This window comes from Trifolium pratense, linkage group LG6 (genome assembly GCF_020283565.1).
Source record: "Trifolium pratense cultivar HEN17-A07 linkage group LG6, ARS_RC_1.1, whole genome shotgun sequence".
Lineage (NCBI taxonomy): Eukaryota > Viridiplantae > Streptophyta > Magnoliopsida > Fabales > Fabaceae > Trifolium > Trifolium pratense.
In genome coordinates this window covers 28,382,777-28,395,682 of record NC_060064.1, presented here as the reverse complement: position 1 = coordinate 28,395,682, position 12,906 = coordinate 28,382,777, and the positions used below count along the sequence as shown (strand labels likewise).

General features: G+C 33.8%; 2 protein-coding genes across 6 annotated transcripts; one reads left to right on the top strand and one right to left on the bottom strand.

Annotated features, from left to right (window-relative positions):
- Window positions 1-286: 286 nt before the first annotated feature.
- Window positions 287-6,978, top strand: LOC123891541 (Golgi SNAP receptor complex member 1-2-like). 2 transcript variants are annotated; one of them, XM_045941423.1, is made up of 7 exons: window positions 311-1,357; window positions 4,101-4,137; window positions 4,318-4,520; window positions 4,746-4,835; window positions 4,913-4,984; window positions 5,727-5,856; window positions 6,602-6,978. In XM_045941423.1, exons 1-7 carry the CDS (start codon window positions 1,352-1,354, stop codon window positions 6,697-6,699), a joined length of 636 nt encoding a protein of 211 aa, XP_045797379.1. In that variant the 5' UTR covers window positions 311-1,351; the 3' UTR covers window positions 6,700-6,978. The 2 variants fall into 2 exon arrangements, with proteins under 2 accessions (XP_045797378.1, XP_045797379.1); XM_045941422.1 differs by lacking the exon at window positions 4,101-4,137 and having other exon boundaries at window positions 287-1,357.
- A 2,470-nt stretch (window positions 6,979-9,448) lies between these two features.
- On the bottom strand, window positions 9,449-12,259 carry LOC123889961 (protein GRAVITROPIC IN THE LIGHT 1). Of its 4 annotated transcripts, none has more exons than XM_045939493.1 (2): window positions 11,581-12,133; window positions 9,449-11,550 (listed from the first exon to the last, which is right to left on the bottom strand). In XM_045939493.1, the coding sequence occupies exons 1-2, from the start codon at window positions 11,882-11,884 to the stop codon at window positions 10,205-10,207; spliced, it is 1,650 nt and encodes a 549-aa protein (XP_045795449.1). In that variant the 5' UTR covers window positions 11,885-12,133; the 3' UTR covers window positions 9,449-10,204. The 4 variants fall into 4 exon arrangements, with proteins under 4 accessions (XP_045795449.1, XP_045795448.1, XP_045795450.1 ...); XM_045939492.1 differs by having other exon boundaries at window positions 9,449-11,557; window positions 11,588-12,133; XM_045939494.1 differs by having other exon boundaries at window positions 9,449-11,576; window positions 11,607-12,133.
- Between the last annotated feature and the right edge of the window lie 647 nt (window positions 12,260-12,906).

Here is a 12,906-nt window from a genome sequence, read left to right as displayed (position 1 = left end):
TTTTAATTAAATATATATATTTTATTTAATATATAAATAAAAATATATAAATAATGACTCAATATTCCTTAATTTCACACATTAAAAACATAAAACGTCATAAAGTAAATAAATAGTCAAATAAAAAATATATATTTTATTTGACAACCTTGCTATAATATAATATTTTGTAATTTACTATTTTTATTTGGGTAAGTAAAAAAGAAAAGTTTTTTTTTATAGGTAGTAAAAAAGAAAAGTAGTTTTGGTTTGTGTATATGATTGACCCAACTACCCAAGCCCACTTGTTCACATAAGTTTGCAAAAGTGAAAATAAAGTTAAGCCGCCGTATTCCAATTTTCCAAAACAAATCAACAGTAAACCAGCAACATTCATCACTCAGCAGGATCTACAATTGCAGTCATCCTTGTTCTAAAACTCAACTTTTATTACTTCTTCTTCTTATTCTTTATGATTATACATTGATTGAAGTGCACATCTATAATTTTCTTTTCTCTTCCCTTTTCATATCTTGTTTTATTTGTTTCTTTCAAGTTTTTTTATCTTTCACTCTATTTCTATTTGATTACTCTGTTTCTTCTTCTTCTTTATGTTTACTATTTCTATTTGGAACAACACACAGGAATAGGTAATGGAAAAAAAAAAACTTGTTTTTTTTTCCAAATTTTTAATTAAAAATAAAAGGAAAAATTCGCTGAACCGCTGAACCGTGCCCGACCGGTTCACCGGTTTGAACCGGTTCGTAACCGGTCTGAATGTTTTTTTTCCGGTCGGCTTACTGTCCGGTTTTTGCTCCTAACCAACCGACTTCATGCCCGGTTCCCGGTCTGATCGGTCCGGCCGGTCCGGTTTTGATAACCTTGCTCACAACAATAAAAAAATGAGCTTGGTTGGCTTAGTTTCATGGCTCAATTATTGTACTTTTAGTTCAATTATTAAATTTTTGGACATCAAATATTCTCATTTATGACACATGACAGCAAATTAAGTAAGGGTATTTGGGAATTTTCCAGAAATATCAACTTTCGATAGATTAATGGATTAAAATGAAAAATAAAATGAAATTTTAAGAACCAAAATGAAAACCGAAAATTAACTCAAGACACTAGCAGTAGTGTGAAGAAGTTCATACACAGGAAAACAGGAAGAAACGAAGTATCAGAAAAAAGTTTCAACCAACCGTAATAACTGAAATCTAACCGAAAAAGTTGATATAGAAAGAGATCCGAATGACGGATCCGGATCTTCAGGAATCGGGTTGGGAGGAACTTCGAAAAGAAGCGAGGAAGGTCGAAGGTGACATTGAAGTCAAGCTATCTTCATACGCCAAACTCGGTGCTAGGTTCACCAATGAAGGTTCTTATTCTCTTTTAATCATTCTTAGTTTTCATCAATTGCATTTGTGTAATTTTACGATCGGAGAAATCTTGTTTAGAAATGGAATCGGATATGAAAAATGATTTATGTTTGTTGCTTTGATTATTTTGAATTTGAATGATATGAATAACTAGGCCATGTTTGGTTTGATAAACACCATAATTAAGCACTTATAGCATAAGTGTTTATCATGCAAGTGCTTATCTATAAGCTATTTTCATAACAAAAATAAAATAAAGTATGTTATTTTTATTATACAAGCTATAAGCTGTTTTCATGTGTTATCTCGAAGAGCATATGAAAATAAGCTGTAAATAACTTGCAAACAATCTCATAAGTGTTTGTTAGTAGATAAGCTCAAATAAATCAATCCAAACAAGCCCTTAGTAACAATGTGGCCGGTCTAATCCCTTGAAGATTATGATTGACTAATTTTTTAGCTTATGCAAATAAATAAGCTTTTATGTATTATTCATAAGTTTCTCGAGATAGTTTATAAAAAAACAGCTTATGAAGATACAATTTTCGTGAGTGAGAACTTAAGAATTAACATAATTTGTATAAGCTATTTTTCATAAGATCAAAAATAAGTCAATCCAAATGGACCCTATATTAGTAGGGAGCTTGTATTCTTGTAAGTTTAACATATGGGAGAAAATAGTTTAGTTATGACCAGTTAGAGTATGGTAACGGAATGTGTATTATCAATGGTGATAGATTTTTAAAAAATATAATAAGAACATGATGTTCTGTTTTATGTGGAGTGAAGTTGAAAATTGTTAACTTTTGATGATATGTAGTAATATTAATGGTTAAATTTTATGAATTTCAAGAAGATGGATACACGAGGTTAGTGATTAAGTTTTATAAGTTGCAAGATCATTGATTTATATTTATGCAACTCCTCTCTTGATTTTTTATGCCCATAATTTTAGAGGATCCAAATTGTTAAGGAGTTGTGAAATGTGTAGTAATGAGATCCGTGCTGCAGAGTATGTTGTTGTATTCAAGGTTTTAAATTGCGGTAACGGTTGTGGTTGTTGCGAATGCGGCCATTGCGGTTGCTGCAATGCACAATGCGGCTGTTTCGTCCTGAAATCATTTTGAAATTTCACAAGCTATGTAAAATGAAACTACTATGTAACTACACTATTTATCTACCATTGCATAGGTCTTAGTTTATTCCATAAACACTAATTTGAATGTTTTAAAATACACAGAGATTGTTAAAAGTAAAAATTTTCATTAGATTTGACACAAATTAGGATTTGAAGTTCATAAATTTTATATTTTGGTGAGAAAATTTGAACCAACATCGCCAAAAACGTCTGATGCGGCTTCTGATGCGGTTACGATGCGGCCGTACACATGAATTAAGATCACACTGCAATTGCGGTGTGATGCGGTTGCGGAGGCTACCGCATCAGCAATACTGCGGCCGCAATTGCGGATGCGGACCGCAATTTAAAACCTTGGTTGTATTACATGATGTAGCTGTTTCCAGCAAGAAAAGTAGACAGTTCTCTTTATTGTTATGCTTTGCTCTCTTTCTCTGAAGATTTACGACAAACCAAACTTGACGAGTTTTCATCTAATGTTTTATGAGCTCTCCTCTCTCTGTCACCCACTTTTGTTCCTCTAATGTTTGATGAGTTTCATCCTATGGCATCTCCATTTGCAGCACCTTGTACAAATCGGCCGATAACTGACCTCCTAGCTGGAATGTCTTCCTACATTTCCTCTTCCACAATTTTCGTTACTTCTTCCCTCTATTAGAATAGTGACATCCCGTCACACACTATACCACAATCCTAATTCAGGGATGGCTGATCTGCACTGCTATCTGGGATTGACAACATAGAGTTGTAGATATTCTACTTTACTTTTAGGATAACCATTACTAGATTTGAGTCTTAGTCTATATATTTGTAACCTTTTGGATTTGTACATTTAAGAATAGGAGAATAATGCTATGTTTTTCATCCATATGACCCCTTACCTCTCAGATTTTTCATCCATCTGTACTTTGTCTGGTAATGATAAGATTACTGTTGCTAATGGATCCCGTATTCCTGACTTCCTGTGTTACTGGATGTGGTAACATTCAACTTCAACCTTCCCTTCACTTGAATAATGTGTGCCATGTTCCTAAACTATACTGTAATATATTAGAACCGGTATATAAATAAAACAGAACTATACTAAAAAATACAACTTTATGGATGGAATTCTTAGGAAAAAGGTTTTTCTAAGTATGAGTACACAGAACTGCAATAGGCAGTTATAGGGAAACAAGAACTGCAGTGGGCTGTTTTAGGATGTAGTTTTCTGACAGTTTCAATCAACGACAATGATGCGAGAGCCTGTTCTCTCCCTAACAAAATCCAATTCCACACTAAAACTTGAATCCCTTTCTTACCCTCTCCTATTCTATTTAATTAATTGCAATTCAACATAATAAAAGTTATCTGGCCCACTCTAACCAGTCAGGCCTGACCCAACTTTGTCAGTCAGGCCTGACCCAACTTTGTCTTATGTATACCTTACTTAAATTTCAATATTGGAGTTCTACTAACATAATCTTCTTAGATATTGGTGACTAGAACTACAACAATATATTGCACGTAGATATATAGTAACTAATAGACTATATCTTCCGTTTCTTATTTTCCCTTTGTGCTCCTTGACTTTTGTTGTTATTGACTAGTTTCTTATGCTTCAGATTGATGGTGATTTGTGTCTAGACTCTTTTTATTTGGGTTAGTTGCTTCTTGCCACTGAATTGGATTGACAACTATGGTTTATTTGTATTTTGGGTAAATGCTATCTTATTCTGAAAAAAAAAAAAGAAGCTAAATTAAGAATGGATAATAATATCATATATAATTAAAAGCTTCTAGTAACCAGTTCTCCACATTTGTGATAATGTTTGGTTTCAGGTTCAGGCTATACAGATAGTGAGTCGCCTCATCTTGGGTCCAGTAGGTCTTGGAAGTCTATGGAAATGGAAATACAGTCCCTGCTTGAGAAACTATTGGACATAAATGATTCATTAAGCAGATGTGCCGCGTCTGCTGCACAAACTACTTCTACAGCTCAAAAGTTGGCTAGGCATAGAGACATTCTTCATGACTTTACTCAGGTCTATGTCTTATGCCAAATTTCTATTTATATAATGTGAGTTGATTACCTGTGGTCTGGCTCTACCAATTTTTTATGCCAAATGTAAAGAATAGCTTCTTCAACAACTGCAAACTTTTTTATCAAAAAGAACGTTAATTTTGTAAACTGAAATAGTTTGTCCAGATTTATATTGCTTTAAAACATTTACTTTTAACATCTTGTGCTAAAATTTAATACTATTCAGGAATTTAGGCGTATCAAGGGGAACATAAACTCTATGAGGGAACATGCAGAACTTTTGAGTTCAGTCAGGGATGATATTAGTGATTATAAGGTGAATCATTTGCATCATTTGAGTTAAATTATTTAGTTTTTTTATCAGAGCTTATTAGACATACCTTGCTGTTGCAGACTTCTGGTTCCATGTCACCAAAGAAGCAGTTACTACGTGAGAGAGCTGCCATCCATGGAAGTATATCTCATGTAAGTCTATATTCTGTTCTTAAATTTGATAATATTCTAATTAAACTCTCAATTGATAAAAGGTTCTTTTTCTATTACAAAAGTTGTGTTAGTTGGTGTGGTTTACCAACTTCTGTAAATTCTGTAAAAATATATTTTACTTCCTGAAGCCAAAGGCGAGATTGATGAAAGTCTGTTGTAAATTATTCAACTGCATAAATAGAACAACTCTGGTGCGTCATACACAAAGCAGACTCGTTAAATTGGTTGGGGATATAATTGCAGAGAATTTGTTGCCCAAATTAGGATTTGTTAGTGAAAAGAGTGCAAGTGATATGATGACTTAATTTAAAAGTTAAAATAACCAACTTATCCATTGCCCTCTCTTAATGATTCAATAACAGAATAACCGACACAACTAAAATTTATATTGCGACTGAGTTTATGTTTTTCATGTTTTTTCTTTCAATGTGCATCAAACACATCCTACATATCTTTTTTCCTTTTCTTGGAAATCATTAATTAATCATGCAAAACATGTCTTGTAAATAAAAATGACAAGAATAATTATTTCATGAGTTTGGCCATCCTCTAAAATAATACTTGAAGAATATCTGTTTTTTGTTGTTTTGAATATCATTAGTACTTGCATAACATCATAGCATGTTGCATGGAACCTTTATTTTTTTAAGATCCCTTAACACATTCATTTATTATCCTTCCTTTGAAGATTGTTGATTCATTTTCACCTGCCCTTTATCAGATAGATGATGTGATTAGTCAAGCTCAAGCAACGAGAGCTGTCTTGGATTCTCAGCGGACGATGTTTGGTAATGTTCAAGGAAAAGTGAAGCTTCTTGGTGACAAGTTCCCCATTATTCGTAGCCTGCTTGGTATGTTGTAAAACTGAGTTTTGTCTTTTCATTTTAACTCTATTTGGATGGATTTAGATTCTCAAAAGTGAAGTGTTAGAGGATAAGACACAAAGCCTAACTCACAAGGAAATTAACGTATAATTTAGTTGATGGAAAAATAAAGGGAAGGAGATAGTCTATATACATCTTTATTTCATTCATCTTTTGTAGGAAATGATAGGGAAGCAAAATCCTTCATGACTTGATTTTGACTTCCCTCTGATGTTGAAGGGATTTGGAATGCAGAGAGAGTTATAAAATATTAATTGATTGACTAAAATATTCTTGCATAAAATCAACAATATAAAATTTTAAAGAATACAAGTACATAGATACTCCCTCTGGTCCTTAATATAAGAAAAAGTATACTTTTTAGATTTTTAATGAATCTAAAAAGTAAACTTTTTCTCGTATTAAGGACCAGAGGGAGTAGAAGATAGACACGTACAAATCCACTTCATTTCCCTTGGGATCTCTTTGTTTCAAATAGAAAGGGAGAGGTTTTTTTTTTTTAATGAAATAAGAGTTAAAAATCTTGTTTGGTTGAAAGGAGTACGGGTGGAAGTAGAAGAGAAAGGAGATAACATTCTATATGTTTGACTTTGAAAATGCATCGATGTGTTGTTCTATTATGTTGTTACAATGTGGTGGTTTACTATTTAAAGTGTGTTTACATTATAATCAAATGTTGTTTTATCCTTTGTCTAATAAGTCGCTCATGCAGGTTCCATAAGAAGGAAACGTTCCAGGGACACCCTTATTCTGGCAGCAGTTATTGCTGCTTGTACGTTGTTTCTGATCATTTATTGGCTCTCTAAATAGCCAATGTTTCTGAAATATACACAATCATAACAATGGTGCATATATCTGTCGATTTTTGTTTCAAACCAATGCTTGCATGAACCTCTCTTTGCATGTTGTGATTGTAACTTGTAGACACCACGCCACTCAAACTTAAAGAAGAAAAAAAAAACATCATCCAATCTCAAACAGCAAAATACTACATTGATGCTTTTGCTCTTCGGTTTCGAATGTAAACAAAAAAAAAACATTTATTTGATAGTCCAGATATAAGTATATTTAACTACTTTTAGTTTGTTTAATGATATTTTCCTATAAAATGTTCTTCAATCAATATATATGAATTTCATTTTTACATGACTCAGAACAAGTTTTTACTTTTGCCAGAGCCAAAAAGTATTCTGGCTAGTGTGGGAGACCTTGATGGGTCTCCTACAGTGGGCAAGTCGGGATTTTATTTTAGCCGTTGGATATTGCAGCTCTATAGATCTTATTATGTACTATTTGCACCTAATATTTTTTCATTTCATTCCCACATTCCCTATTATCTCTCCTCTCAATTTATATATGCAACAACAAGAAGCTTTCATGGAAGAATAGTGTTGAGATTGAAGAATCCACTTTTTGATTGTTGAAAGACTTAAATTTTTGTTGTGATTGTTGTGGATTTTGTCTTGGTTATAGATATGTTTATTATTTTTCTTTAATGGATATATCAAGTTTGAGCATTTATGTGCCTGATGGATGTTAGGAGTCAAAACTCTTAAGGTTTTCTTCTTCAATAGATATCATTGTTTTGTTCTTTTATCTTTGATGAATCTTTAATTTACTAAACATTAATTTTTTTTGATCGACACATGAAAAATTAATTGAAAGTAAGGGTTTCGTTTAAGTAAAATGGTGAATTTCAGTGGTAATTGGCGTTGAACTTAATAGGAAGGATCACGGTTCGATTTCTTGCAATTACGATCGGGAGAGAACTCGAACTACTTAATATCAGAACTGACCCTAAACCAGATTAAACTGAAACTTTTGAGAATGCACTTTTTCTTAAGAGTAACAAGGATGTTAGAGAGCCACCACAACAAGCGAGGTGTGGTTCTCTTAAGGTTTTTTGTTTTGTTTTCGCTACCAATTTAATCTAGTTCGGGGGATAATTCTGGCATCAAGTGGTTTCAGTTCCCTCCCGATCGCAGTTACGGGGGCTCTTAAGCTTTTTTTATGTGTGGTTCTCTTAAGTTTTTTTTTATGTGTGGTTCTCTTAAGTTTTTTTTATTTATTAGCTCCGGTTTTTATAGGAAGGCGATTTTAGTAATCCTCTAAGAGAGGTTTTTGAAGAAGTGTTGTGTGGCTTAAATTAGGTAATGCATTTGTCACAAGTTTGTGTCGGTTCCCAGTGGTGCAGCTTGTTTGGAAGTTTATTTCTACCATATAAATTAATTCAATGGTAGAAAAAAACTTGGTCATGATACAACATTTATCTTACTTATGAATCACAGAACTAGCCCTTAAAATAAACATAATACCCAAATACCTAATTAAGCATAACAAAAATTATTGGTTTAATCTCAATTCGAAAGCAATACCCTACCCTTCCCTACTCTTTCTTCATGAAATATTTTTTCTAATAACTAATTTCTTGAAAGTACACCAGTTGACAACTGTGTTATGCAATTAGCCTTTTAGGCTCTTTATAAGTTTTATTCCCAAGTTTCTTTGTGCCATTATAACACTCAAAGTATTAAGAGTACTTTTCAACAAGCATCTTCAATCTCTAACAAAAGTAAAATAAACTATTTGGAGATAAATGAATATAAGACAAACTGCTTGCTCTTAAATGTGAAAAAGGCGTTTAAGGAAGTAAATGAAAACTTAAGTACATGTAGTTATGTAGATGGAACTTTTAAAATACACTTTAAACAATCTTGAACTTCTTATGGCCCCCTGCTTATGGCAGTAATTTGTAGTACAACTACTGTCCCCCTTCGGATTTGGGTTCAGTGCAGTCAGGAATTTAGTTACTGCAGTGCAGTCGGCCACGTCCAGTTCGTCTGATCAAGATCAGAGAGTCCAAAGTTTAACATCAGATTTTATAATTAAAATCTGATCTTAAAATCTGAGCCGTCTAATCTTGATCGGACGGTCCAAATTTACTGACTGCGTGCAGTCAACTGCACATAATCCAAATCCATGCCCCTTCTTTAAGGCTAACATAAATACTATAATAAATTCCAGCACTACTTCACAATGTAAAAAGGTATAATCTCTGTCTTTTCTTAAACACAGATGAATTTGGTTTCATGCAGTTGGTTAATGTCTCCCGGAATAAATAGAAATCAATGCTAACAATGAGTTGAAATTTGAACTAACGACAGTCAATTTCAGCAACTTTCCAATCATAGATAAACAACACCTAGGCAACAAGAACGACACTAAGTTTACTGAGTATGTTTGGATTGTCGGTGAATTTGTTAAAATCGATTTTGCTGAAACTGTAAAGTATAGTTTTTGCTAAAGTCACAGAAAATTTCAGTAAATTTCCAACCATAGATAAGCAACATCAGGTAGCCAGAAAAAACCCATATATGACACTAGTCAGCTGTGCATGTTTGGGTTGTCGGTGAGTTTGCCGAAGTCACAGTGGCATCATGACTTTGTTGAAGCTTTAAAGTGTAATTTTTGCTACAAATAGTAAAATCACAGTAGCATATCGTGAATCCATCAAACATACCACCAATCCAAACATGCGCTTCGTTAAAGTATATGCTAGTTTCAAAAGCGAATAGTACAATGACATTATCTTATATAGATATCACTTGCATGTTACATTATATGACCAATTACTGTTGAGATCAAGAGTTGCTGCTGAAGAAACCATTAGTATTTGTTATATGTAATGTAAGTGTGGCATACACAATTTACTAAGTATTTTTGTCAGAGTACCCAGCATAGAAGGAATGTTCTGTACAGTTAACTCTATGCAAGTGACCTATAAAATCATTAAAACAAAACTGGGAGTGAAAAATAACACATAAGAGTGGAAAATACCAGCAGAAACACTACAGATCTTCACGTGGCATAGGTATATAATGCAAATCAAACTTGACACCATCGATACTGATCCCACTTCAGCATCATGCATAGAAGCAAACAACTTCAGGTACATAGGGCAATGTTAGCATTGTCTTCTTCAGTCAGTAGTTCAGTACAGTGGCATCTTTCTTGACAAATTCTGGGAAAACTAAAACCAGAACCAGTGTCGTACAGATTGCAGAAAACAACGGTTCAATTCCACTACCATATAACACTGTTATAGCCTCTATCTGACAACACTTAATATTAAATAGCGTGTCACAAAACAACAGTGATTTGTTCAAATTCCGCTACACTATAGGGTCATTACAGTCGATATTTAACAACACAGATCAGAACCAACGACAGGATTTAGTTCCTCCAAAATAGCAGCCTCATCTGAATACAGAAAGTGCCCTTGAATTTCTATTGTACAAGAGGAACCCTATGTGAACTACTCAGTCAAACTTACACTAGTTACGTAAACCTGCGATTGAATAACTACCTTCCCAATTCTAAAACCAGGAAAAACAGTGAACCCCACCTTTGCTCTTTCCATATTTGGCCATGTTAACCTCTTTGTCACATCATCCATGTATACCATGGAGAACTCCGCACCTCTTTCCACTTGAAAGATCTCAACTGCAGGATCAAAGGAATGAGACAACTTATGTAGTGTCCATATGGAACTAGCCATCCCAACAAACGCCTCGTAGAACAAACTCAATGACCTCCACGAATTCAACACCGCTTCATTTTGATCCAAATCAACAAAAATCGACGACTCCATCGAAGGGTGAATAAGCCCCTCATACTTCATTTCACAAAACCTCGAAAACTCACAACCCGGATGAATACCAAGCAAATCCATTGGATTGCTAGAAACATGCTCCAACAATTGCTTCAAACAGCTATTTCTCCCTTTTAAATCTAAATCACACATATCAGTGTCACCATTCGACATCAATTCTTCTTTTTTCTCCGAACTCAACCCAAAAATAACTGAATCAAAACCTTGAAACATCCCTAAACAAACATAAGACAAAAGTGCATACTGATTATGCCCCTTTTTCGAATACACAACACCCGGATGAACCGCATTAGCAGCTAAACCTAAATCCCACCCAGCTTTCCTCATCAAACCAATCAAAATCTTCGTAAACTTATGTGCCGCTCTAAAACCATCATGCAACAATGAATCAAAAACTCTAACACTTAACAAAACATCACAACTAGGCTTCAAATTCAAACCCAAACTCGAACCACTATTAACAACATTACTATTACAAAGTTTCTTAGACAAATTCACATTACCCTTTTGAATCTCACTAAGCTTTTTCCTAAGCTTAAAAACCTCATCATGTTTCTGTTCAAGTTCCAATTGCAACCGATTCGACACAGTCCCTAATGTCCTCAACTTACTCTGATTCTCTTCCACTTCAGCTTCCAACGAAGAACCAAAAGGAAAATTAGAATACAAATTAGGGTTACAATAAAATTTCTTGAATTCTGAAAGTCTCTGAAGCTGAGAAACAAGAACTTTATCAGTAGTTTTCACATTCTCTTCAACAAAAGGAACATGTGCGCTCTGTAATTGAAAATATGAAGCTTCAAAAGCCGAAACCGCCGCGAAAATCGATGAGATTAGATCATGCGACGTGGTTTCAGTCAGTAATTGCCTTGACGGCGCCGTTTCATTGAGTAACTGGTTTGGAATAACTGACGGCGTTGTTTCGTTGGGTAATTGGTTCGGAGTAACCGACGGCGTCGTTTCGCTGGGTAATTGGTTCGGAGTAACCAACGGCGTTGTTTGGTTGAGTAATTCCCTTGACGGCGTCGTTTGGTTGAGTAATTCCCTTGACGGCGTCGTTTTGGGTGGTGAATCGGTTATGTAAGAAGGGTTTGGATCGGGTTTGATGATGATGACTTTTTGGTCGGTGATGATTTCTTCGGTGGAATCAAGGAGAGAGAAACCGTCGGAATCATCGAGGTTGTTGTTGTTGTTGTTGTCTTCGTCTTCGTCGGCGAAGAATTCGAAGGTTTTGGTTTTGAAAGCGAGTGCGAATTTCTGAAACATTTCAGAGATTTGAGGTTGTTGTTTGTTGTTAGGATTATTGTTATAGATTTGTTGCATTGTGTTTTGTTTGGTTTGGAGATTCTTCTAAGGATGGATCTGGAAGGAAATTGGAGAGAAAGAGGATGTTAAGAGTAGTTGATTTGAAGTGAGATTCTGTTAATGTTCTTTGAATGTCTCAGAAGAAAGAGTATGTGGGGTTTGGTAGAGGAAAAAAAAACTCTTTGTTCATTATTTTTGTTAAATGATGAATTTTTAGCTTTGTGGGATGCGGCTTAGTTCCATTTTTGGACCTAAGTTATGACAAGTAGTGAGATTGAAAGGAAAATGAATGATTATTATTTTTATTTTTTTAATTTATGACAAACTCAGATATTCATATTATTCTTTGTTGTTGTTAAGTGTTAACGGTAAAATAAAAGAAAAGGACAGCGTGGCGTATATGGTAATTTGCTTACTTTATGGTCTTCATATAATTGTCCTAATTTCACAATGTGTATTTTTTAAAAAAATTGAAAATGTTAACAGGTGTCTTCGAAACACTCTTTAATTATTTTATTCAAAGAAATTATTTATTCAAAAAGTGATATATTCAAATTCTCAAAATATAGACGTTATACATTTTCATAAAAATTTCATAAAAACTAACTATTTAATTTAATGTGTTTAAAGATTGTCCGAGGTATTTATTAGCAAGACTCTTTTTTAATTAAATGTATTTTTCACGCGTAACTGCGAAGACTAATATCTTCAATATAATTGAGATTTATTTATGAAATTCACCTCTTCATTAAATATTTTTTTCATATGCATTGATTCAGAAATTATACGCAAAATCAAATAGTTAAGATATTCAAGTATCTGAATACCAAAGAAATATATATAAGTATCTACCACTTATAAATTTGCATCGGGTGCAGTAGACACCTCTTGATTGCACGTAGTCAGCAAGACCATGATCATTTGATCGAGATCTGATGACTTAAATTTAAGAAACAAAATTTATATATTTCAAAAATTTGAAATGTATTAAAATCGAAAATGTTTATCAGACAACTACGATGATTTACTGACTGCAGCTT